General features: G+C 23.1%; 9 protein-coding genes across 9 annotated transcripts; 6 read left to right on the forward strand and 3 right to left on the reverse strand.

The window, feature by feature from the left end:
• Window positions 1-294: 294 nt before the first annotated feature.
• Window positions 295-1084, forward strand: DICPUDRAFT_76158 (uncharacterized protein; the record flags this gene model as incomplete). The annotated part of the gene is made up of 2 exons (XM_003285159.1): window positions 295-567; window positions 680-1084. The coding sequence occupies 2 exons, from the start codon at window positions 295-297 to the stop codon at window positions 1082-1084; spliced, it is 678 nt and encodes a 225-aa protein (XP_003285207.1).
• Window positions 1085-2124: 1040 nt separating this feature from the next.
• On the forward strand, window positions 2125-3001 carry DICPUDRAFT_149075 (uncharacterized protein; the record flags this gene model as incomplete). The annotated part of the gene is made up of 2 exons (XM_003285160.1): window positions 2125-2676; window positions 2750-3001. 2 exons carry the CDS (start codon window positions 2125-2127, stop codon window positions 2999-3001), a joined length of 804 nt encoding a protein of 267 aa, XP_003285208.1.
• A 300-nt stretch (window positions 3002-3301) lies between these two features.
• DICPUDRAFT_53435 (uncharacterized protein) lies at window positions 3302-4923 on the forward strand (the record flags this gene model as incomplete). Its single annotated transcript, XM_003285161.1, has 2 exons — window positions 3302-3421; window positions 3505-4923. 2 exons carry the CDS (start codon window positions 3302-3304, stop codon window positions 4870-4872), a joined length of 1488 nt encoding a protein of 495 aa, XP_003285209.1. The 3' UTR covers window positions 4873-4923.
• On the reverse strand, window positions 4920-7222 carry DICPUDRAFT_96968 (uncharacterized protein; the record flags this gene model as incomplete). The annotated part of the gene is made up of 2 exons (XM_003285180.1): window positions 4920-6776; window positions 7191-7222. 2 exons carry the CDS (start codon window positions 7220-7222, stop codon window positions 4976-4978), a joined length of 1833 nt encoding a protein of 610 aa, XP_003285228.1. The 3' UTR covers window positions 4920-4975.
• Window positions 7223-7716: 494 nt separating this feature from the next.
• On the forward strand, window positions 7717-11099 carry DICPUDRAFT_53438 (uncharacterized protein; the record flags this gene model as incomplete). Its single annotated transcript, XM_003285162.1, has 3 exons — window positions 7717-7780; window positions 8831-9112; window positions 9183-11099. Exons 2-3 carry the CDS (start codon window positions 8951-8953, stop codon window positions 11097-11099), a joined length of 2079 nt encoding a protein of 692 aa, XP_003285210.1. The 5' UTR covers window positions 7717-7780; window positions 8831-8950.
• Window positions 11100-14191: 3092 nt separating this feature from the next.
• DICPUDRAFT_91463 (uncharacterized protein) lies at window positions 14192-15033 on the forward strand. The gene has a single exon (XM_003285163.1). The coding sequence runs from the start codon at window positions 14414-14416 to the stop codon at window positions 14954-14956; it is 543 nt and encodes a 180-aa protein (XP_003285211.1). The 5' UTR covers window positions 14192-14413; the 3' UTR covers window positions 14957-15033.
• DICPUDRAFT_45970 (uncharacterized protein) lies at window positions 15034-15857 on the reverse strand (the record flags this gene model as incomplete). Its single annotated transcript, XM_003285181.1, has 1 exon — window positions 15034-15857. The coding sequence occupies one exon, from the start codon at window positions 15855-15857 to the stop codon at window positions 15099-15101; it is 759 nt and encodes a 252-aa protein (XP_003285229.1). The 3' UTR covers window positions 15034-15098.
• An 863-nt stretch (window positions 15858-16720) lies between these two features.
• On the forward strand, window positions 16721-16947 carry DICPUDRAFT_149081 (uncharacterized protein; the record flags this gene model as incomplete). Its single annotated transcript, XM_003285164.1, has 2 exons — window positions 16721-16730; window positions 16790-16947. The coding sequence occupies 2 exons, from the start codon at window positions 16721-16723 to the stop codon at window positions 16945-16947; spliced, it is 168 nt and encodes a 55-aa protein (XP_003285212.1).
• A 164-nt stretch (window positions 16948-17111) lies between these two features.
• DICPUDRAFT_53443 (uncharacterized protein) lies at window positions 17112-20626 on the reverse strand (the record flags this gene model as incomplete). The annotated part of the gene is made up of 2 exons (XM_003285182.1): window positions 17112-19817; window positions 20585-20626. The coding sequence occupies 2 exons, from the start codon at window positions 20624-20626 to the stop codon at window positions 17241-17243; spliced, it is 2619 nt and encodes an 872-aa protein (XP_003285230.1). The 3' UTR covers window positions 17112-17240.
• Window positions 20627-24162: the final 3536 nt, after the last annotated feature.

Genomic DNA, 24162 nt, shown 5'->3' on the forward strand with positions numbered 1-24162 from the left:
CAAATAATTATAATAATAATAATAATATAATCATATATTCTTAATGATTATGGTAATAATCAATATCACATACACCATCAACATGTGATTGACTTGACTGAAATATCATCATCTACATCGTCATATTCAATTTCATCGAATCAACCTTTTTTTCTGCAACAGCAATCATCACAACAACTACCACCACAGATACATATAAACAATAATGGTGCAGTATACAATATACCAGGTTATAACTATCAGATTAAAGATAAAATTATAATAGAGAATATAAATGGCCAAGGATTTAATACAATGATACCATACCAATTAATACCGTTTTTTTCAAGCCCGCAGGAATATAAAAATATAATAGTATCACTTAATAACTTTACTCCGAGATCCAGAATCTCTTTTAATGTTATTATAGCTTTACATATTATATTGATGTTTCCTTTTGTTTTTATTCTAGCATTTTTTAGTAATAAGAAACATTCTACATCCAATATACCAATGATCGTTGGTATAATCATTTTAAGTACTTTATTTATTTCTGCCGTCGTTTTAGGTATCATCAAAAATAGATATGTAAGTTTTTCATAAAAAACGAAAAAAAAAAGATATTTTAAAAAAAAAATCATTTTTTATTAACACAACCACAATTTTTTTCACCCCATTTTTTTTTTAAAAAAAATAATAGATAAAAAAAGAAATTTTAGTTTTTTATAAAGGGTTGTCACATAAATATGAAAAAAGAGGTTTACACTTTAGCTGTTCATTAGCAATTATACACGAAAATGACAAGTGTGGTAGACATATCACTCAAACAAAACTGACTATAGAATACCCCAAAAAAGAATCTGAAATATCCGAAATAAATAATAATAATAATAATAATAATAATAATAATAATAATAATAATAATAATAATAATAATAATAATAATAATAATAATAATAATAATAATAATAATAATAATAATAATAATAATAATTTTATTTACTATTCTCAACATCATATAAAAACATTCAATAGTAATAATAATAATAATAATAATATAAATGATAAAAATATCATTACTTTAGAAAAAGTAGATGAGCATTAAATTTATAATTAATATAAAAATCTTTTTGTAAATAAACCGAAAATTAAAAAAGAAAAAAAAATTAAAAAAAAAAAAATTAAAATTAAAAAAACCGATTTTTTGGTGTCTTTTGATTTTGCATTCACGAATTTAATAATGAAAGAATGTTACCACATTATTTTATTGGACCTGTGTGTTCTTAAGGTAAAATGGAAAGATGTTATCATTTTGGTTTTATTATTACAAAGTACACATAAACCAATAGACATTTTATTAAGAACCCAATTTAAAAAAAAGAAAATAAAAAAAATCAAAATAAAATAATTAAATAAAATTGGGGAACACTGCACAAAAAAAAAAAAAACAAAAATAAAAAAATTCTTAAGAAACATTTTCACAATAATGATGATTACATTTTAACTGCAAATATATAAAAAAAACAACAATTTTTATATAGAATTCAATAATGATGATACCAAAAAGCGTCATGTGCTATCACATAATCCACAATTCCTTTTTTAATTTTATTTTTTTTTTTTTTTTTTTTTCTTTTTTATATAAATCAATATTTTTTGTTTATTTTTTATTTTTTATTTTTTTTTAAAACTATTTTATTTTTATATATTTTTTTTTATATTTAATAGAAAATAATAATTATAATAATAATTTTTAATAATAAAAATTTTAAATAATATATATGTAAATTTTATTTTTTGACACTTTTTGACATTTTATTTTTTAATAAAAAATATAATAAAAAAACAAAAAAATAAAAAAATAAAAAAATAAAAAAAAAATAAAAAATAAATAACTAAAATATTTTTTTTAAAAATAAAATTAAATTAAATAATAATTTATTTTATATTAAATTAAAGAATAATTAAATTGTTTAAAAAAAAAGAAAAAAAAAAAAAAATAAAAAAAAAAGATTAATAGATCTAGTCCTTTTTTCATTTTCAAATTTCAAATTCAATTTTTATAAAATTGAAAAAAAAATAATATTTTAAAAAACCAAAATAACAAAAAATAACATCAAATAAAATACTAGTAATAATAGTATAATGTTAAATTCAAAAATGATGTTACAAAATAATAATTCAAATAGTGATAATAATAATAATAACAATAATAATAACAATAATCATCATAAACAAGATTTTCAGAAATTAAAAGAAGCTAGTTTAAAAGATAGTAATGGCAGTGTTTCAATTATCGATATAGGTAAAATAAAACACAAAGTGCCTGGTTATAATTATGAAAAAAGAGATCATTATATTATTCATAGAGAATTGAAAGATAAATCAAGTAAAAAGAAACATTTAACCAATGGGGATTTCTTTTATGATACAAAAATGCCTAGTCTTCTGTCGCCCTTTATGACACAGGAGGAGTTCAAAGAGGTTATCGAATCTATAGATCATTTTAAATCATTAAAAAAACAAAAATATAATAAAATTACATATGTACATTTAGGTTCAATAATATTTCTTTTAATAATTATCGCAATTTGTGGGTGGAGAAAAAAAATAGCACCTATCATTGTATTTATTTTAATGTTAATAGGCATTTGTGTATCAATGGTTGTAATTTATAGAAATATTAGACCTAGACATGTAAGTATAAATTATTTTAGATTAAAACTTAGATATCTATACACACCATATACTAATGTTTATTATTTATTAGATAAGAAAAGATATAAAAAAATTTCATAAAGATATTTCAGAAAAATTTAAAGATAGAGGTGTTTCATTTAAACCCCATCTCATTACTATTGTAAGACCATATACAAAAAAAATATCAATTCATCAAGATCAAATTGTTGTATTTTTCCCAAAGAATGATAGTAGTAACACAATGAGCACTCTATCTACCAGTTTTGGCAGTAGTACAGGTGCTCTTACCATTAGTAATGGATCTACATTCTCGACATTATAAATCAAATAAAATTTGGAATTTTATTTGATCAATAAATTTTTAATAATTGTTTTTTTTTTTTTTTAAACTATTTATATTTCATATTATAATAAATAGATTTAAATTACTAATAAATCATTTAAAAAATATTACAATACCAGGATTTTCAGATTTTTTTTTTATTATTTTTTAAATTTTTATTTTTTTATTTTTTTATTTTTTTTATTTTTTTCAAATTTAAATTAATTTTTTTTTTTTTTTTTTTTTTTTTTTTAATTTTCCCTAATTGTGAAATTCCAACATACACATAAATAATTAATCATGAGCAAATATACAAGAGCAGGTCAATATGTTAAATCAAACTATCCAATTTATTTAGCAAATAAACCAATTCATCAAACATCATTATCATTAGATGTTATCGATAAATTTACTGGCGGTGTATGTATTTATAGAATAATTATAGATACATTAAAATTTATGATAATAATAACTAATAAAAGGGTTCATTAATTTATAAATAGGTTGTTAGTAAAGTACCAATGGCAGATAAAGATATAATTGAAAAATCAATTGTTTCATCAGTAAATGCACAAGAATCAATGAAAAATATGTCATCAGCAAAAAGAAAGGAGATTTTATTAAATATTGCAAATGAAATTGAAAAGAGAGGTGACGAATTTGCTAAGGCTCTTGTTGTAGAAGTTGGTAAACCAATTGTAGATGCAAATGCAGAGGTTGGAAGATGTATTGATACATTTACAAATGCAGCAGAAGAATCAATTCGTCAATATGGCGAATCTGCACCATTGGATATTTCAAAGAGAAATTTAGGATTTTCAGGTATTACTAAACGTTTTCCAATTGGTCCAATCTCAATGATTGCTCCATTCAACTTTCCATTAAATCTTTGTGCACATAAAATTGCACCAGCAATTGCAGCAGGTTGTCCATTTGTATTAAAACCATCAGATCGTACACCAATTAGTTCATTGTTATTGGGTGAAGTTTTATCAAAACAAGAGTTACCAGAGGGTGCATTTTCAATTTTCCCAACTACTCATGAAGATGCTTCAATTCTTAGTAAAGATGATCGTTTCAAGGTATGTTCCTTTACTGGAAGTCCAGCCGTAGGTTGGAAGATTAAAAATGATGCAGGAAAGAAAAAAGTAATTTTAGAGTTGGGTGGTGATGCTGCTTGTATCGTTGATTCCGATAATTCCGAATCAAAATTACAACACATTGCATCTCGTGTATTATTTGGTGGTTTCTATAGTCAAGGTCAAAGTTGTATATCTGTTCAAAGAGTATTTATTCACGATAAACATTACGACCAAATGAAGAAACTTTTAGTCGAAGGTGCCAAGCCATTACAAGCCCGTATTGGAGATCCAATGGATCCAAACACTTTTGTAGGTCCAATGATTACAGAAGGTGATGCCGCTCGTATCGAATCATGGATCAAAGAAGCTGCTTCAAAAGGTGCAAATATTTTAACTGGTGGTAAGCGTATCAACAACATTTTTATTGAACCTACAATCATCGAAAACTTACCAAAAGATACCAGTATCGCTTGTAAGGAAGTATTTGGTCCAGTATTCTTTATTGAAAGATTCACTGATTTCAGACAAGTAGTTCAACGTGTAAACGCATCCCAATTTGGTTTACAAGCTGGTGTTTTCACTGACAATATTCAAAAGGCTTATTATGCCTTTAACAATATCGAAGCTGGTGCTGTAGTAATCAACGATATCCCTTCAGTTCGTGTTGATTCCCAACCATATGGCGGTATTAAGGATTCTGGTTTTGGTCGTGAAGGTATTAGAAATACAATTGAAGAATATACTGAGTTAAAATTAATGCTTTTAAAAGATGTTGGTAATCAATTTTAAAAAAAAAAATAAAAAAATAAAAAAATAAAGAAAATATAATTAACTATAAATAAAAAAATAATTAAAACTTTATATTTTATTTAAAATTATATTATTATTACTATTAATTGGTTTTTTTAGATGTAGATTTATTCGATTTAAATAAATTTTTGATATCTATTAATGATTGTTTACCTTTAATTACTAAATATAAAATAAAAAGGTATAATACTGTAAAGTGTAGATGAATAAAATCAAAGGTGAATGATGATACCCTATAAAATTGTAAAACTTCTTGAGTTGGCTGATAGAATTGAATAGAGTTGTCGGTTGTAAATTTATCAATTTTAAGCTCTTGTAAATAGTTTTCAAAAATGGAGTAAATGCCGTTAATTATGTTGATTCTATTATTATTTAAATGGTCGTCTATGTGCGAGTGATAGGCTTCTGGCTGTTTTTCACTCATTTTCGAAAACATTTTTGAAAAGCTGACTGGTATCTTTTTTTCATGGATGAATGGAAACATTATATTTGTGTTAGCAAAAACCTGGCTCCATGATTCGAACGAATTAATATTTACATCTAAAGATCCTTTTAAAAAGTCAGAGTGGTCTACAATCTTGGAGTTGTTATAGATATAAGCAATGAGTGCTGATGCTATGATTCTAGTATTCTTTTTTAAAGTTTTCAAATGTAGGGTTGATGTTGATCCCTCATTATCCATGTTGTATAGTATTGTACTCTCTTTTGCTAATTGAGGTGGTGATGGTCTTTGGGTTACTGTTAGGGAGAGTAGTTTCTTTTTAGCGAATACTTCGTGTTTCCAATAATTTTTTTTATCTGATAAATTGATTTTACGATGAACTGGAGTGATTTGGGTTTCACCATTTCCCAAGCCTTGGCTAAGACCAGCACCTTTAAATAGATCTATTAGACTTGCTATATGTTTTGGTGACCTTGACAATTGTAAATATAGTATGTTCTCATTGATATCACCGTCTTCCTTACTATTTCTATTGCCCATACCAATTGAGTCAATACAGATGGCAAGCTCTATAGACTCTGAAATTAAACTTGGTTGTTGTTCGATCCATCTTTTGACACCATATTCATTTAAATTCGAAGCACTTGTTAAACCAAATACAATATTGTAAAGACCACGTGTACTTTTGTCTGAATAGAGCTTTGAGAAAATTCTAGCTAGTTCAAAGACTACAAAAGCATTGCCATTATTTGCAAATTCACCGCTAAGTGCAGGAATCATGTGGAACGAGTCATAGCTTGCCAATACTACAATGGTTGGTAAAAAGTATTGGTCGGATCTAAGATGATCTGGATCTCCTCTTAAAATACCTTGAAAGTTATAGGCGAATGGGTTTACAATTAGCTCAGGTAAGCCTGAAGATACAATTAACTTGTAGTCATCCTGATGCTCGGGTGGTACATTACCGACACTCTTTATTAATCTGCTAAACTCTTCACCCTTGACAAAGTAAATTGGAATAGTGAGGGGTAAAGAATCATGGTAAAAAGATTCGAACCCCTCTTGAGATAATATATTATTTTCTTTTTCTTTATTTAATGGTAAACCTGCTGATGGGATACTATGTAACACTACTATGACCGCCTCTACATTTTTAAATATTAGTTTCTGAATGGTGTCCACTGATGCTAGATCTTGGGTAACAATTGCAGTTTTTCCTTCATATATTGTTGAATGGTACAGCTCGTCTTGATATACAATCAGGTTCGATGATAAACTTGCTTTCTGTGGTCCGCCTCCCCATTTTCCTGTACTATTTTTATATTGTAGCATTCTGTATGCATATATTTCATTTCTATTTCCGTTCTTGTTTAAATTTTGTTCAAAAATATTATTAAAAAAATATAAAGTATCATTATTAATGATTTTACTGTAAATAAAACTATTATTTAAATTTATTAACAAAAGTAATAATAGTATTATTATTTTCATCTTTTATATATATTATTTGTTCATTAAGATATGCATATTACAAAAAATAAAAAATAAAAAAATGAATTTCACACATATTAAAAAAAAATAATTAAAAAAATAAAAAAAAAAATTAAAATAATTATTTTAAAAAAATAAATTAATTTTTTTATTTATTAAAAAGTCTTTTATTTTATACATCAATATGATTTTTTAATAAATCAAAAATATTGTTTGAAAGTTCATCTATGTCGTGTGTGTTTTCCCAAATTATAAATTTTAGGAAATGTTTTAAAATTATTCGAATTTTCTTTAAAATAGTGTGTTATGATGGCGTGCAAAGAACAACAAATTAAAGTATTATAAATAGAATTCCATCAATGACCTGATGATTACCATATGGAACACCTTGCACATAAATATTTTTAATTTTTTAAAATTTTTAATTATTTTTTTTTTTTTAATTTTTAATTTTTTTAATTATTTTTTTTATAATTTTTAGTTTTATTTTTATTTTTGCATAACAACACAGTTTAGAAAAAAATACTTGGGTAAGCAATAACTATATCTTCATTTATAGAAAACGTAACAGTTATAATAAATTCTTGATTATCAGATATATATATTTATTTTTCTTTCAAATTCACCACCACACCCTTTTCTTCGTTTTTAATTATTTTTACTTTAATAATTATTAAACCTCATTTAAACTAAGTTTAATTTATATTGGAAAATTCATGGTTATTTTTTTTTGTGTAGGTTAACCTTTTCAAATAATTTTTTTTTTTTTTTATTTTTAATTTAAATTTTAATTTTTTTAGTTTTTTTTTTTTTTTTAAAATTTAAATTATTGTTTATTTATTATTAAAGTTGATATTACAATTGGGTATTATAATTATAAATAAAAGAACCAAAGAATAGAATCAACAAAAACAATAAAAACGTTATTTATTTGTATGTATATATATGGTTAATGTATGTGTGTGTTAAATTGGACATCACCCACAATTTTTTTTTTTTTAATATATACACCCCCATTGACAGATTTTTAATCAAATTAATAAAGATAAAGTAAACAGCAGTTTAACAATAATAGCAGGAGCATAAAAGATTTCTATTTGCATTTTAAACAATAACAGATCCTCCTTTTTTGTTTTTTTATTCCATTAAATAATAAAATAATGTTAAAAATGTATGTGTGTGGTGGATTGTAAAAAAGTCGCACTTACCAATAAATATCCCAATTCAATAAATTAATTTATATTATTGATTCACCAAACAACAACAACAAACAATTACACATGCATTTTTTATATAAATAAAAAAAAAAAAAAGGAAATTAATATATCAAAATCAAAATAATAATTTAATAATTAATAAATCACAAATTAAGTAAATAACTATTTTGTTTTTTTTTTCTTAATTTAATTATTTTTCTCAAATAACTTTCAAATTTTATTTGATTAAATATTTTTTTTTATTTTTAAAATTTTTTTATATTTTTTATTTTTTATTTTTTATTTTTTTTAAAATTTTAAATATCAACATATAATCGTAATAATAAATTAATTACTTTAATAATATTATAACTATTATTGTGCTATGTTTAAATAGATAAAAATATCTCAATTAAATCTTCACCATAATAATAATAATATAACGAATAACAATATTCATATAATATTTCACTCTCTTACTATTTTCTATTTTACAAATATTCACAGAGACACACCACACTAACACACTTTTCAATAGATTAATACCTTAACCCCCACAACACAAACTAGTTATAAAATTTAATAAAAACTTAAAACAGGGAATACTATATATAAAAAAAAAAAAGTTATACACATAAATATTTACACAACCTTGTATGTTTTATTCATTACCATATTTTTTAAAATATTTAAATTATTGTTTTTTTCTCTTATCTTTATAATTTTTTTGATATAATATTTTTTTTAATAATGATTTAATTTTTTAAAACTTAAAATATCACAATATTAATTTTTTTTTTTTTTAAAGAAATATTTACTTTTTTAAAAAAGTTTTTTATACAATTACACAAAAATCAACTCACAACATAGAAAAATAACAACAAAATAAATTAAAAAATAAATTATAAAATAATATATATAGAAAAAAATGCAACCATCAAATGACCCTTTAGAGGCATATACTTTAATAAAAGAGTTAAGAGCCGGTGGTGAGGGAAAAGCACTGTTATATAAAAAAGATGGTATCAAATATGTTGTAAAACAAAGAATTTTTAATACATTAAACGAAGCCAATCAAGGATTAAGAGAGGTAAATTATAAAATTTAAAATTTTTTTCTCTTATTTAATAATTTCTAAAAATTTTAATTTTTTAATCTAGGCTTATTCTTTAGCAAAATGTGATAATCCAAATGTTGTAAAATTTGAAGATGCGGTTATAAATAGTAAAGATAATCAAATTGTTTTATCAATTATTATGGAGTTTTGTCAAAAAGGTGATTTACTTGATTTTTTAATAGATTTAGTACAACCTACAAGTCATCATACAGTTACCTTGGGCTCAGAGCTTTCATCATTAAACTTGGGAACATTCACACATGAAACCAGCAGCGATATAGATACAAGATCAATCAGCTCCACAAGCTCTGGCTCTGCAGAACATAGTGATGTTCGTTCAAATTCTGATAATAGTACCACAACTCCAACCATTATGACACCAAATAATTCATCTCCAGCTACAAATAGAATTGGCTCCACTCCAAAACAACCATCACAACAAACCTTATCAACTCCAAGAGAAGGTGGTCCAGCAAAATCTCCAATAAAAAAAGAAAAAAAGAAATGTGTTATAAAAATGACTATTGATTTAACAAAATCTCTAATTTATCATAGTCATAATCATAGTAATAATAATAATAATAATAATAATAATAATAATAATAATAATAATAATAATAATAATATTGATAAATCAAAAGGTGGATCTCAATTAAATCTTTTAAAAGATTTATCCCCATCACCATCATTAAATCATTTTGAAGAGCAAGTTGTTCAATCAGATCAAATTAAAAAAACAGTAGACTCAATTTATTTAATAGAACAAAACCAATTAATCTCTTGGTTATTAGATATTAGTTTTGGTGTTCAAGCAATTCATAAGGCCCATATGATACATAGAGATTTAAAGAGCGAAAATATATTTATAGATTCATCAAACAAGTTAAAAATTGGAGATTTAGGGCTTGCCACATTCAGTAATCATACTACAGTACATAAAGACACAGTTGGTACTTATTCATATTCATCACCGGAAGTATTGGAGTCCAAATCAAGCTCCAACAAAGGTTATGACAAATCCGCCGATATATTTTCTCTTGGTTGCATCTTTTTTGAATTGATAACCTTGAAACTTTTATCATTCAATAGAATTTTCATTGGCGAAGATTTAATTAACGATAACTTTGACTCTATGAAGTTTTTATCTTACTTCCCAGAAAAGTACCAAAAGCTAGCTCCACTCGTAATGTCAATGCTCGATAAAAACCCAAATCTCAGACCATCAATAGATACCATCATATCTCGTCTTCAATCTATGGACACCTCCACACTTAGAGAAAGAATCACAATTAAAAGAGCAAATAGCTTTAAGGGTTTAAAGAAACAATTAGATCGTTCCCAATTTGAGGAGGCTGCTCACATTTTAGCATCATCGTTAGTAACCGATCCACGTTTTTCATCTATATTTCCACCATCTGATCCCCACTCTGTTGGACACCTTCAATATCTTTTCAAATATATATTAAAAGTTTTATCCACACATCGTTGTAATATTTGGGGTTACTTTGGCATTGATGGAAAAATGTTATCAGTTGCAGTTTGGCTTAACCCAGATAAAAAGAAAGAGGTTCGTGTTAGTGACCGTATCAAAGGTAGTCTTAATTTAGCAACTAAAATTGGTTTAAAAAAAGTTGGTATGGGTATCGAGTTAATGCGTTTTGTCGATGGTATTCTTCAATCTGAAAATAAAGAAAAACATTGGTTCTTGGCCTATTGTGCTACTCTTCAAGACTATAGAAGTAATGGTATTGGTTCCTATTTATGTGAAAATATTTTAGAATGGTCCGATCACAGTAATGTTCCTTGTAAAACATTGGTTTTCACTAAAAGTTCATTCGAATTCTTTAAAAAATTAGGTTTTGAGGTATCTAAAGAAATAACAAATGGTTTACCAAAAGGTATAAATAACAATGTTTGGTTATTAGTTAGAAGACAACAATCACTAAATATTAACAATTAAATATATCCATATAAATAATAATATAATAATAATAATAATAATAATAATAACAATAATAATGCAAATCAAATCATGTATAATAATCTATATTTATTTTAAAAACCACTTTTTTTTTTTTTTTTTTTTCAACTTTTTTATTTTTCTTTTTTTAAAAAAAAAAATAAATTTTAAGATAAACTACTTTATCAATTTTAAAACTTAAAGTTTATTTAAATTTATATTTTTACGTTTATTTATTTAATTAGAATTGTAACACAAAGGAGGGGTTAATCAAATAAAAAATTATGTGTGTGTTAATTCTTTTTTCAACACTCCCCATTTATTTTTTCTAAAAATAATCATCAGGTTTTAACCAATTCAAAATAATATTTTTTTTTTTTAATTTTATATAACCCACAATGGGGTTAAAACAAATAAAATATTGGTTAAATAAAAAAAATATTTTTTTTTTTTTTTAAAAAATTTAAATTAAAAATATATTGTATTATTTTTTTTTTTATATATACAAGTAAATAATGGATAATATATATTTAATAAATAATAATAATAATATTAATAATACTAGCAATAATGATGATTTAGAAACTTTATTTTTTAAAATTTTTAAAAATAAAAAAATTTTAAATAAAATATTTTATCATATTCAAAATAGTCCTTTAAATCAAGATCAGAGTGATATATACAAGATTTACTTTGAAAATAGAAAAAAATTTAAAGACATAACCTCAATTTCATGGATGATCAAAAAAAACCAACTGCCACTATTAAAATGCAAATTAGAAGCTGGAGAGCTTTTGGATAATGATATTGATCCAAAAAAAGATAAAGATGGTGTAAGTAAAGATTGGTTAAATCTCCTTTTTAAAGGTGATCCTGAAATGGCTAAGACCCTATTCAAATTATTACTAGAGTCTAAATCAATAAACTGCAAAGAAAAATTTGTTTATAATTTTCATCTCCTTCATGAAGATCTAATGGAGATAGCTCTTTCCGGTGAGGACCCATATGTTCAAGTGTTACCATCAATGATTGAAAAATCCTTTACCGAGTCCAGTATCCCTCAAATTAAACTATTACTAGAGTCTTTTTTTTCAAATAGTCCTATCCTTTCACAATTAAAAAGAAGCAGGGAAGACTATGAAAATCAAGTGGATAAATGCAACTATAATACTCAATTCTACCGCCAATTGGTTAGCAAATTTAGATCCCAGACAATTCAAAGAGCATCTACAATTAAAGATATTTTCCAAAGAGATAAAGTGTTGACTTTAATTTTAAGCAACTCCAATTACTATAGCCCGCCAGACACCACCCCATTACCACCTATCTCCAGCATTGAAAATATGACAACTAAAAGTAAAATAATTAAGAACATCCACAATTTGGAGCAATCAATGACAATGTTAAGAAATTACCTTGCACAAGTAAACAACAAGATTGACTTGGAAACCTTGCTTTATGAAACCATTTCAATTGATAACCAAGAAAAGTTATTAGATCTAAAGTTTTATTCCTATCCAAGCGAATTAGAGAAATATGAAGAAGAAATTGAAAAAATAATAAAACAAGACCAATCAAACAATAGAGTTAAAGAATTAATTAGTATAATTCAAAACACAGAATCACCACCAAATGAATCTTTAACAGTATCAACACACCAACTTTTAAATATAAATAATTTGAAACTATTTTTATCTAATAATAAAAACAATTGGAAGGGTATGAAAATAATTTTATCAGAGCTTAGTGTGCTACTCACCTATCAAGTTGAGAAAGAATTTCTACAATACTACCTGTCTTTAGGAAATAAAGAAGAATTTAGCCTCATTACAAAAATGATGAACTGTTCTATTATATATACAATTTCAAACTCTTTTTACAAAAGCAAAGATAAAGAAAACTTTTGCAAAATAATTGAATCCTTACCAAACAATAATGAAATAGCTTCCAATTGGTTAGAAATCGTTAAAAGAACAAAAAATGTCGGTTTAGATGGCAAAACCATTTTTGTTATTAAAGACAATGATACAATAGATTTTATTTTAAATAATAAAGAACTATTTAAAAAAGATTGTTGTGATGAATTCCTCTATTCCAATACTTCATTAATAGAATATGCCATTAGTAAAGAATTATTACCTAATCAATTTGATAGGAACTTTGTTTACCAACTTCCATTAAAAAATGCAATTGAAACATTTAATTTAGAAGAAATTATAAAATGTTGCAAATTTGTAGATATATGTGTTCAATATAAAAAACCAGTAAAAGAAATTTCATTTGAAGATTCAAACAAATTATCAGATTTATTATTGTATTTAGATTCAATAAACTGCAGTAAAGGTATTTTTTATTGTTTAGAATATATTCCAACAAACTATGATATTTCAAAAATTATAAATAATAAAAACAACAGTAACCAAAACAACAATAATGCAGAAAATAGTGAAAAAATAAGTACCTGGATTGATTTATTTGTTATTTTAATCAAAAGAGTCTCATTCTCTAAACTCAGCCTTTTAATAAAAAACAACTTTAATCCTATAATTGACTATCCAGAAGAATTTCTTTCAAAATGGAATCAATATCATTCAAACCATCAGTTTTTATCAGATATACCAGATGACACTCCAATTTATTGCATTGGTTTATTAAACAATCATAATAACATTAATACTGATGATATTATAGAAACTATTAAAATATTAATAGAAAACCAATTGTCAAAAAAAGTATCAAAAAATAATTTATCAGTCGTTATAAACTATTTATTCAGGTTGCTACTTCAAGCAATTTCATATAACAGTAAACCAGATAATGAAGAAGTCGAGAAACTGATTGAAATATATCAATTTATAAATAGCTCCAATATAGCATCGGTTCAAAGTTCACCACTCTTCTCATTCTATTATCTTTCAATTAAATCAAAGAAATTTGTTAAACTAACTCTAGAAACTCTTCAAATAAACCAACTTAGTAGAATTATTTTTAGAGTCAAAGATCCATCCATTAACCAATCAAATGAAAATCAAAGCAGTGAAGATTTTACAGATTTATTAGATCCAAAAATATTCACATTTGAAAAAATATTTTTAGACTATTCTTTTCATTCTCTATTATATCTCATATATAATCAATTTTTAAATCTTAAGTCACTACGATCCTTAGATAAAGAAATCAAAAAATGTGACTCCTATGGTCACTTTCAAAATCCCAAACAACATCCAGCAATAAAAGCAAATACTCTTTTTAATGCAGTTTTAGAATTTTTCTTAGATATTAGGGAACCAAATAACTTTTCTCTTTTTGTAGATATGATTCAAGAAAAATTTCCAATATTCTTTAACAATCATTTCAAATTCTCTGAACGTTGTTTTCATAATGCTTACAGTAGTGGTGTGGAATTACCAGATTCAAAATACATTAATGACTGTAAATATGATAAAAAAGCTGATGAATTATATGTATTCAAAGGTGATAACCTTTTCAACTTTATAAAGGAAGCTAAAGTTATTCAAATCTCAAAATTAGAAAATATAATATTTCAAAACACACAAAATGTAGCACTTTGTTATTTAAAATCATCAAACAGTATTCCAATACATCTATTTTCAATTCAACAATATAAAATGTTACTATCCACATATCCTTTGTACCCAGGTTTAAAACTATCCAAATCAATAATTAAAAAAACAATATCATCAGAGTCAATATTATTTTTAAAGCAACTCTTCCAAAATGGTTTTATAAATAACAATACCTCCAATGATCCAGAATTTGATCAACTGTTATCATTTACAAAAAAAGAACTAATGAATCATAACGACTATAAATACATAAATTGGATAAATAAATAAATAAATATTAAAAATAAAATAAATAAATTAAAATAAATTTCTAATATACCTATACCATTATAATTATTATTTTTTTTAAATATTGTTTTTTTGTTTTGTTTTTTATTACGATTATTTTATTTATATTATTTTAAAAATGATTTTATTCTCTTGTTTTCTTTGCAGTTTTGTTTTTAGCACGTTGAGCCATTTCTTGTTTTTTAGAGACATCATCTACTACCTTACGACGACGTAAATTAGAAAGCATTTTAGCTCTTGATTTCTTTTCATCTGGTGTTAAAAATTTTTGTTGATTCTTTAATGCATCTCTTGTTTGATTTTTTAAGATCATATCGAAAGATTCTTGGTGACCAATGGTGTTCATTTCATTGATATCTCTTCTTTGTCTAATTATACGTTCGTGGGATTCTGCAGCTTTGATAACTTTGAGGTCATATTCTCTTTGTTGATTTTTTTTAGTCCATTCTTCGAGTCTTGCTTTTTTAATTTCAGCAGACTCTTGACTCTTTGGACCCTTGATACGATGATTTTCAATTTGGATTTGACGAACAGCTGGGTCTGATTTTGTTAAAACTGATACAACTTTTGATTGAGTTTTATATTGTTCTGCAATCTTTTCTAATGATTTACCTTCGACACGAAGTTTTTTCATTTGATTGATTTCATTTTCTTTAAAATTGTGTTCTAATGTCTTTTTATGTATTTTTTTTGGTTGGAATGGAATTTGTTCAACTGGATGTTTAAAAATTACTGTGTTTCCTTTTGAAATTGGTGTGCTAAATTGAACAGCTTGATTTTGACCTAAAATTGATTGAATTCCACCAAATCCATTAGTGCTTAAAGCTGCTGAGCTATAATATCTGATATTATTTATTGATAATTTTAAAGATGATTTAATCATTTTTTTATATACCAATATATAATTTTAAAAAAAATGAAATGAAATAATCGTTTTTGTGAAAAAAAAAAAAATTTTAAAAAAAAAAAGAAAAAAAATTTTTAAAAAAAATAAAAAAAATAATTTTTTTTATTTTTTTTAAAATTATTTTTTATAGAAATAATATGATTATTTTTTATAGAAATAATATGATTATATTTAGTTGTTTTTAAAAAAAAGAAAAAGTTTTATATCTATGAATAAACAAAATAAAATAAGGCATTATGGAAAAAAAAAAATAAAAAAATGATTTTTTATAAACTTAGAAAAATTTCTTTAAAAAAAACAAATAATTGATCTTTTTACAAAAATACTTGATGTGAAGGAAATTCTCAATCAAATCAATATAGTGATAGCAAAGTCTCTCTTTATTGGATATTTCTGGTATATGTACATTAATTAATGCAACTCCATTATTATATACTGTTGCCAAAGTTAATGTTCATATCTAAAAATAAACCAACTATTAATTTTTCAAACAAAATTGATAAATTTAAAATAAAATTATTATTATCAAACTAAAAAAAAATTTATATTTAAATAATAAATATAATTATTTTTATTTTTATTTTTATTTTTATTTTTATTTTTATTTTTATTTTTATTTCTTTTTACAAAAATAAAAAAAAAAATAATTGGATTTTACAATTTTTGGAGGACATCTCCTTTTTAATAAACAAGATACACCAAAATACAACTATTGTTTTAAAATTTTTCTGGATTTATATAAATCTAAAAAAAAATTTATTTTTTTGTAAAATTATTAAAAATAAAAAAGTATAAATTTAAAAAAATATATTTTTATTCCTTAAAAAAAAAATCTAAATATGTTATTCAGTAAGATATTTTAAAAAAAGATATTTAAATTATAAAACTAATTCTTTTTATTTCTTTAGAATCATTACAATCCATCAACTTAAAATCAAAATCCTCAAAGATCCAATTAACAGCATCAAATAACACCACCTTAACTGGTTCAAATAATATAGCTCTTTATGGTATTGTTGTTTTTGAACTTGATACATCAATCACTGATATACACGTTCAACTTTAAATGTTATATTAAATGAAGCACATTCTTTTAAAGTAAAACTGCTTTAAATAAAATTTATATTATTTTCAATATAAAACACTCACATTTTTATTTTTTTAATTAAAAAAAATTTTCATCATTTTTTAAAAGTTTATATAATTTACAAACACCCTTTTTTTTTTTTTAAATATTTACAAAATACTTTTTTTTTTTTTTTTTTTATTAGTTAATAACTAATAAAAAGAAAGAAAAAAAAAGTTAAAACAATAAATTTTTATCATTTTTTTTATTTTTTTATTTTTTTAGTTTTTTTTTTAGTTATTATTTTTCCATGAATTTAATAATGAAGTCATCGAAAATTCTTTTTTAACTTTATCGGGTCTGTCTGAAATTGATCCATAACCGCTATCAAAAGATGAAGATTCCTTTTCTTTTGGTTCACAAATTAAACTTAGTTTATACATTGATTTTTGAGATTGAATTGAAGGTAAATTATTTAAATAACGTTGAGTAATTTCTTCGGTTTCTAAATGGTATTGTTGTTGTTGGTATTGTTTGATTTCTCTAATGACAACTGATATTTTTCTACATTTTTCAAAATTTATAATTTCTTCATCTTGATTTAAATGATTCTTCATACCATCCTCTATAAAAGTTAAATGAGTTAAATAAACACCTAAATAAGGTATACATGGTGGATGAATATTGTGGAGCTCTTGCATATAGTTCTTATAGTTGGCGTTACTGGACATTAAAGACATAAGCTCATCATAGGTATTTTTAAGGATTGGTTTAGCTTCGATACGCTCCCATGTTTTTCTAAGACGGTAAACTGATGAATTTTGAAGACCAGATAAAATCTCCATAGTTGCATTAAAGTTGTTGAGCTCTCTACATTTTTGGGCTAATAAAATAAATCTTTTAATATAACTAACACGATCTTTAAGTTTCTCTTGTCTAAGGATTTCAGTGGCAACCCATGATGAAACTTGATTGAATCTTTTAATAAAGTTTACAATATTTGGTGCTTTTTCTTCTTTGTCTTGTTTGTTCCATGCTTGACCAAGGCACTCTTTGGCACCAATTTTTCTAAAGAGGTCACTCTCAAAGAGTGTTAATTGACGTGCGACTTCTGTTGGGTCCAAATCTTTGAATGAAACCTCTGAACCGTTTTTGATCTTTGGTGGGATTGGTGCTGGTGGACCATTAGAAAAAATTGGGACTGGTACAATACGATCATTTGAAAGTAATCTCTTTAAATTGATACCGATTTTATCCATATCTTGCATTATGTGTGTATTGATAAAGTTGTCAAGCTTGGCAATTAATTGCTTATCCTCTTCAAAATCATAGTAGTGTTTATCGACCCATGATTTAATAACATTTGTAATCTTTAGACGAATAGCTCTTTTTCTTTTAACTTCATCAGATTGAGATGAGAATGAACCAGTTGAACTTGTAAGATCCATTGAAGATATGGAGGTAGTTGATGATGATAAGGATGGTGCGTGGCCAAGTGGTTTATTATTTAAATAAAACTCTATTAAGAGATCCAAAAGTTCACCACTAGTTGTAAATGATTTGTGTGTAAGTAAAAAAGCAGAGGCAAAATCTGGGTCATGTCTTGCAATAAGGCGGTTAACTAACTTTTCAATGGTTCCACCTTTAACGATAAAGCTTGGAGTGGAGCTTGCACCATCGGATGTAACTTTAGCAATAACCAACTTTGGATCATCTAAAACCTCTGGTTCGTCTTCTGTGATTTCAAAGGGATTATATAAACCAGATTGTGTGGATGGTGAGCCAGTTGCTTCAATTGAAAAACTATTATTTTGTACAGGTGTGGATGGTCTACTATTATTAGCAGAGGTGATATTAGCACTACAACTATTACTTAGTTGTTGTGGCTTGATTGCATTGGCGCTACTTGCTGAAGCAGTTCTAACCAAATGACCAGAAGATGAGAGTGGTGGTGTAACATTTGCTGGGAATGGTGAGGTTTTGCTTCTTCTATCAATTTGTGATTGTGTTGGGGAACTTGAAACATTACTAACACCTCTTGGTGTTAATTTTGATGGACTTTCAACTGAACCATTACTATTATTATTATTATTTTGATTATTTTGATTATTTTGATTATTTATATTTAATTCATTTACTAATTTATTATTTAAATTTGTTAAGGTTGTATCTGGACTGTATGGTGATTTTTGTTGTACAATGGTTTCAGATCTCATTTTAAGGGGAATTACTGCAGTTGACCAAGTTGAACCCTTATTTAATGGTGATGATGTTTGAGATGATGAAAACTCTTTTGTTGGTGTATTATTACTACTACTATTATTTAAATCTTCAAAATTATCTGAAGTGCTTCTTAAGAATGCTGGTCTTGGTGGTGGTGGTGGTCGATTTGATGATGATGGTGTAGTTGAAATTGTAGTTGGTGTTGATGGTAATGGTTGTGATGTTAAAACAGGTGACGAATTTTCACTATCACTTAATTGAGGTAAAGATTCGTAATTACTTGTATCGCTATTATTTGAACAAATAAATGGACTTGTATTTGCACTACTATTATTACTGTTTGTATTGGCTGTTAAATTAATTTTATAGTTTCTATTTGAATTGTTTCTTAAATTTATTATTTTATTGTTATTATTACTATTATTACTATTATTGCTGCTGCTATTACTAATATTATTACTATTATTTGATGAATTATCTAAACTGAGACTATTATAAATTTCTGTTAAACATGATGAAATATCTTTACCTTCACTCATTAAATTTGATTCTAAAAATTTAGTTTGAAAATATTCTACTTGACTCTTTAGATTTTCATTTAAACTTTCTAATTCAAATATTTTATTTTTTAATATTAAATTTTGATTCTAAAATATAATTTTAAAAAATAAAAATAAAAGAAAAAACAAACAAATAAATTTATATAAAAAAAAAAAAAAGAAAAGAATTAATATTATGTTTGAAATTTAAAAATAAAAAAAAAAAAAAGAAAATATTTAAAAAAAAAAAAAGAATGAATTATAAATGCGATATATAAATAATCAATATATGTGATATATAAAAAAAGAGAGAAGATAAAAAATTATTATTAATTATTTATATATATGTTATATTTTTATTATTATTATTATTATTATTATTATTATTATTATTATTATTATTATATATATATATAATTATATATATTTATTTGTTTATTTTTAGGTGTGTGGTGTGTGTTTAAAGTGGTTGTATAATATAAATACCTATTTATAATATAATATATTATTAAGAGTGTGAGTGTGTTTAATTATAAATTGCGGTTAATTGGAAGTTAATGATATTTGAAATTATAAATATAATAATAATTATAATAAAATTATATATTTGTTATTTATTATTAATTTGTATAATTCTTTATTGTTTTTGTATTTTAATTTAAATGAGATATATGATATTTATTATTATTATTATTATTATTATGATGATTATTATGATGGGGACAAGAGGAATAAGGAAATAAAAAAAACAAAGAAAAAAAAAATAAAAAGAGAGAAAGAAAATTATAATTTAAAAATTAAAAAATAAAAAAAGAAAATAATTAAAAAAAAAAAAAAAAAAAAATTGTTTTTGATAATCAAATTAATAAACTTACATTTAAATACTCTATACGATTGTTACATTCAGTATGATCCATTTTGAATTTAATTTATTTTTGTCTGTATAAATAAATATATTTAATATTAATTATTTTATTATAAAAAAATTTTATTTAATAAGGTTATTATAAATAAAATATTGAATAAAATAAAAAAAAATAAAAAACAACAATAACAACAACAACAGCAACAACAACAAAACAACAATAAAAATAAAAAGAAAAAAAGGGGGTAGGTTGTATAATATTATAGTGTTGCTTGATATTATTATTATTATTTAATATTGTTTTTGTTTGTTAATTAGTTTGTTAGTTTGTTAGTTTGTGTATATCTTTGTGTCTCTGTCTTTGATATTAATCAAATTTACAATTATTACTTTTATTATAATAATTTTAAATTTCTTTTTTTTTCATGATATATGTTTTTTTATTTTTATTTTAAAATTATTATTATTATTATTATTATTATTATTATTATTATTATTATTATTATTGTTTATATGGGGCTGAATAAATATTTTAATTTCTAAGTGTATTTTATGTATGTGGTTTAGTGTGTATGTGTGTGTGTGTGTGTGAGTTGTACGATTTTATATATGTTATTTTTATCTTTTTTCAACTAAAATAATTTAAATTATTTTGTTTGATTATTTTAAAAACCATAATCAAAAATATTTAAAATTAGATGGTAATTTCAAATATTATTAAAATTATGTGTGCGTGTGTGTGTGTGTTTATTTGTTTGTTTGTTTGTTTGTTTTGTGTAATGTTTAAATTTATAAATGTGCGAGTGTGTAGTGAGTGAGTTTGATCACAATTATTGAATTGAATACACTATATAAGTTTATTTATTGATTTTAAAATTGTGGGTTTTGTGTGGATATTTATATTGTTAATTAAATTTTCTCTATCTTTGTAGTGGGTTTTTCTTTTTTTTTTTTTTTTCTGAATATGAAATTTTTAAACAATTGAAAACTATTATTATGAAGTGTTTGATGTTATTGTTGATGGTGATTGGTTTATTTTTGTTTTGTTATTGATAAGATTATGTTATTTTTGTCGCTACAATTTAAATAAAAAATATTTGTAATTATATATAAATACTATTACTAGGTATCACTACCACCTTTTCTACTACAATAAAAAAAATAAAAAAAATATTAAAAATAAAATAAATTCTCATACATCAGATAAAAATCACAACCTGTCAGAAAAATTTTATTTTAAAATAAAAAAACCAACACACAATCAATAAAAATTAGATTTATTGTGTGTGTGTATGTGTGTGTAACTGTGTTTCTAAAATTAATTATTGTTTTTGTTAATGATTATGTATTATAGTTTTTTTGTTATTTGTTATTATTTTTTTAATTAATTTTGATTATTGAAAAAAATATAGGAACACAGTTAATTATTATTTAAAATAAAAAAATTATTTATATATATTATTTTTTGTTTAATAAATATGTTGTATGTCCTTTCTTTTCTTTTCTTTTCTTTTTTTTTCCAACCACTGATTGGCTCTTTTTTAAAAAAAAAAAAAAATTTTATTTTATTTTATTTTTTATTTTTTTTTTTTGAATTGTGGGGATGTGGTTTTTTTTAATATAAATAAATTTTTTTTAATATGTGGCAAAATTAAAAAAAACGAAAATGAATTATGATAATGATTGAAAAACTCTAACATACTAAAATTTTCCCGCATCATCGCAAATTTGCGTGTGGGTAATGCCAAAATAAAGCAAAAAAAAATAAAATAAAAAAAAAAAAAAATAAAATCAAATACAAAATATTTTTTTTTCTTTTGTTTTTTACTTGATTTCGAAAACTATCATTATTGTAATTCATGGCTTTAGGTTTTTTTGCCCCTTTGTTATACAAAAAAAAAAAAGAAAAAAAAAATAAAAAATTGCACGTGATAAATAAAATATAAAAGAGAACAATTTAGATTTATAAAATTCTTTATTTTTTATTGGTTGTTACTTACTTTGTTTTATTTTGAAATTTTTTTTTTTTTTTTAAATTATTATTAAAATAAATTGAATTTAAAAGAAAATAACAAAGTGTATAAAACAAATAAATATAAATAAATATATAAACAAATAAATAAATAAATAAATAAATATAAATTTAAATAAATTGTAAAATTAAAATTATTTTTGATCTATTAAAAAAAAATAAAAAAATAAAAAAATAAAAAAAATAATAATAATAAAATTTGTGTATAACTAACTAACTTGATTATATGTGCGAAGTTAGTATGATGATATTTAGGTTTTATTATTATTATAATTTTTATATATTAGATATTTTTATATATATGATTTTGTATCTTAAATAGTGCTATTTTTATTTTTACTGTTATTATGTAATTATTTTTATTTTATTTTTATTATTGACAAATAGACCAAAATATCATATTATTTATTAATATTCATTAATATTAATAAACAAAAAAAAAAAAAAAAAAGAAAAAAAAATAAAAAATAAAATTCTTTTTCCTTTTTTTTTTTTCATTTATTTTATTTTAATAGTTTTCTTTTTATTATTTTAAAAAAATCCTGAAAAAAATCCTGAAAAAAAAAAAAAAAAAAAAAAAAAAAAATATATATGATAATATCGGGTATTTTCGAAAATGGGGTATTGAAAAAAAACCCAATATCTATTGTATTCCGCCTTTCCAAATTTTTTTACTTATTTTCACCCAATTTTATATTAAAAAAGTAGGGCAGGTGGGTATTTTTTACTGTTCAATTGGTCAACTAAAAATGAAAGAAAAAAAATATCTAATTATCTATGAGATTAAAAGGTTGGAAAAAAAAAAATTTTGTTTTTATTTTTTATTTTATTTTTTTTTTTTTTCGAATGATTTTTTTTTCGTATCTGTGGTGTTGTTATAACAATTATAATTAATATGAAAAATAATAGCAACAAAACTAAACTATTGACTTTTATGCAAATATATTTATAAATCTTTTTTTTTTTTTTCTTATTTTGCCAGAATTTTTTTTTTTTGAACTTTGTCATTTACAGAGAGACAAATAATAAAAACCTCTTGGTATAAAAATCTTTTTTTTTTTGATTGTGGCGGTTTTTTGGTGTGGAATTGATCTTCGTTGTTCAACCAGTAAAAAAAAATAAAAAAATAAATAAAATGAATTATTGTTATTATTAATAGTAATAAATTGTATTTTTTATTTTATACTGTTTATTACCAAATAAATATTAACGATTGAGTGTAATGGTTATATTAAATACTTGGCCAAATCGCAAATGATGACAAAAGAATTATGGGGTCTGAAAGTTTGATCGAATTTAAACATTAATTAATGTTGTGATGGTACTTTATTTAATTAGTTGATTAATACTTCTTTTTTTTCTTTGTTGACCAGCTTAATGGTGGGACATAGCTTTTTTAGGTATTTGAGGTTTTGTCAAATTGACAGCTAAATAAGTTTTTAAATATAATAATAATAATTTGTTGAATTATATAAATAAATATTTAAAAATAAACACACAAATAAAAACATTGTTTAAATAAATTTAACCCACTGTTTTTTTATTATTATTTTTTA

Source organism: Dictyostelium purpureum, assembly GCF_000190715.1.
Source record: "Dictyostelium purpureum unplaced genomic scaffold DICPUscaffold_40, whole genome shotgun sequence".
NCBI classification, from domain to species: Eukaryota; Evosea; class Eumycetozoa; order Dictyosteliales; family Dictyosteliaceae; genus Dictyostelium; species Dictyostelium purpureum.

Excerpts from the sequence above, each read along its gene's own strand:
- DICPUDRAFT_91463 (XM_003285163.1), top strand. The coding sequence starts at position 14,414 with ATGATTCAAGAAAAATTTCCAATATTCTTTAACAATCATTTCAAATTC.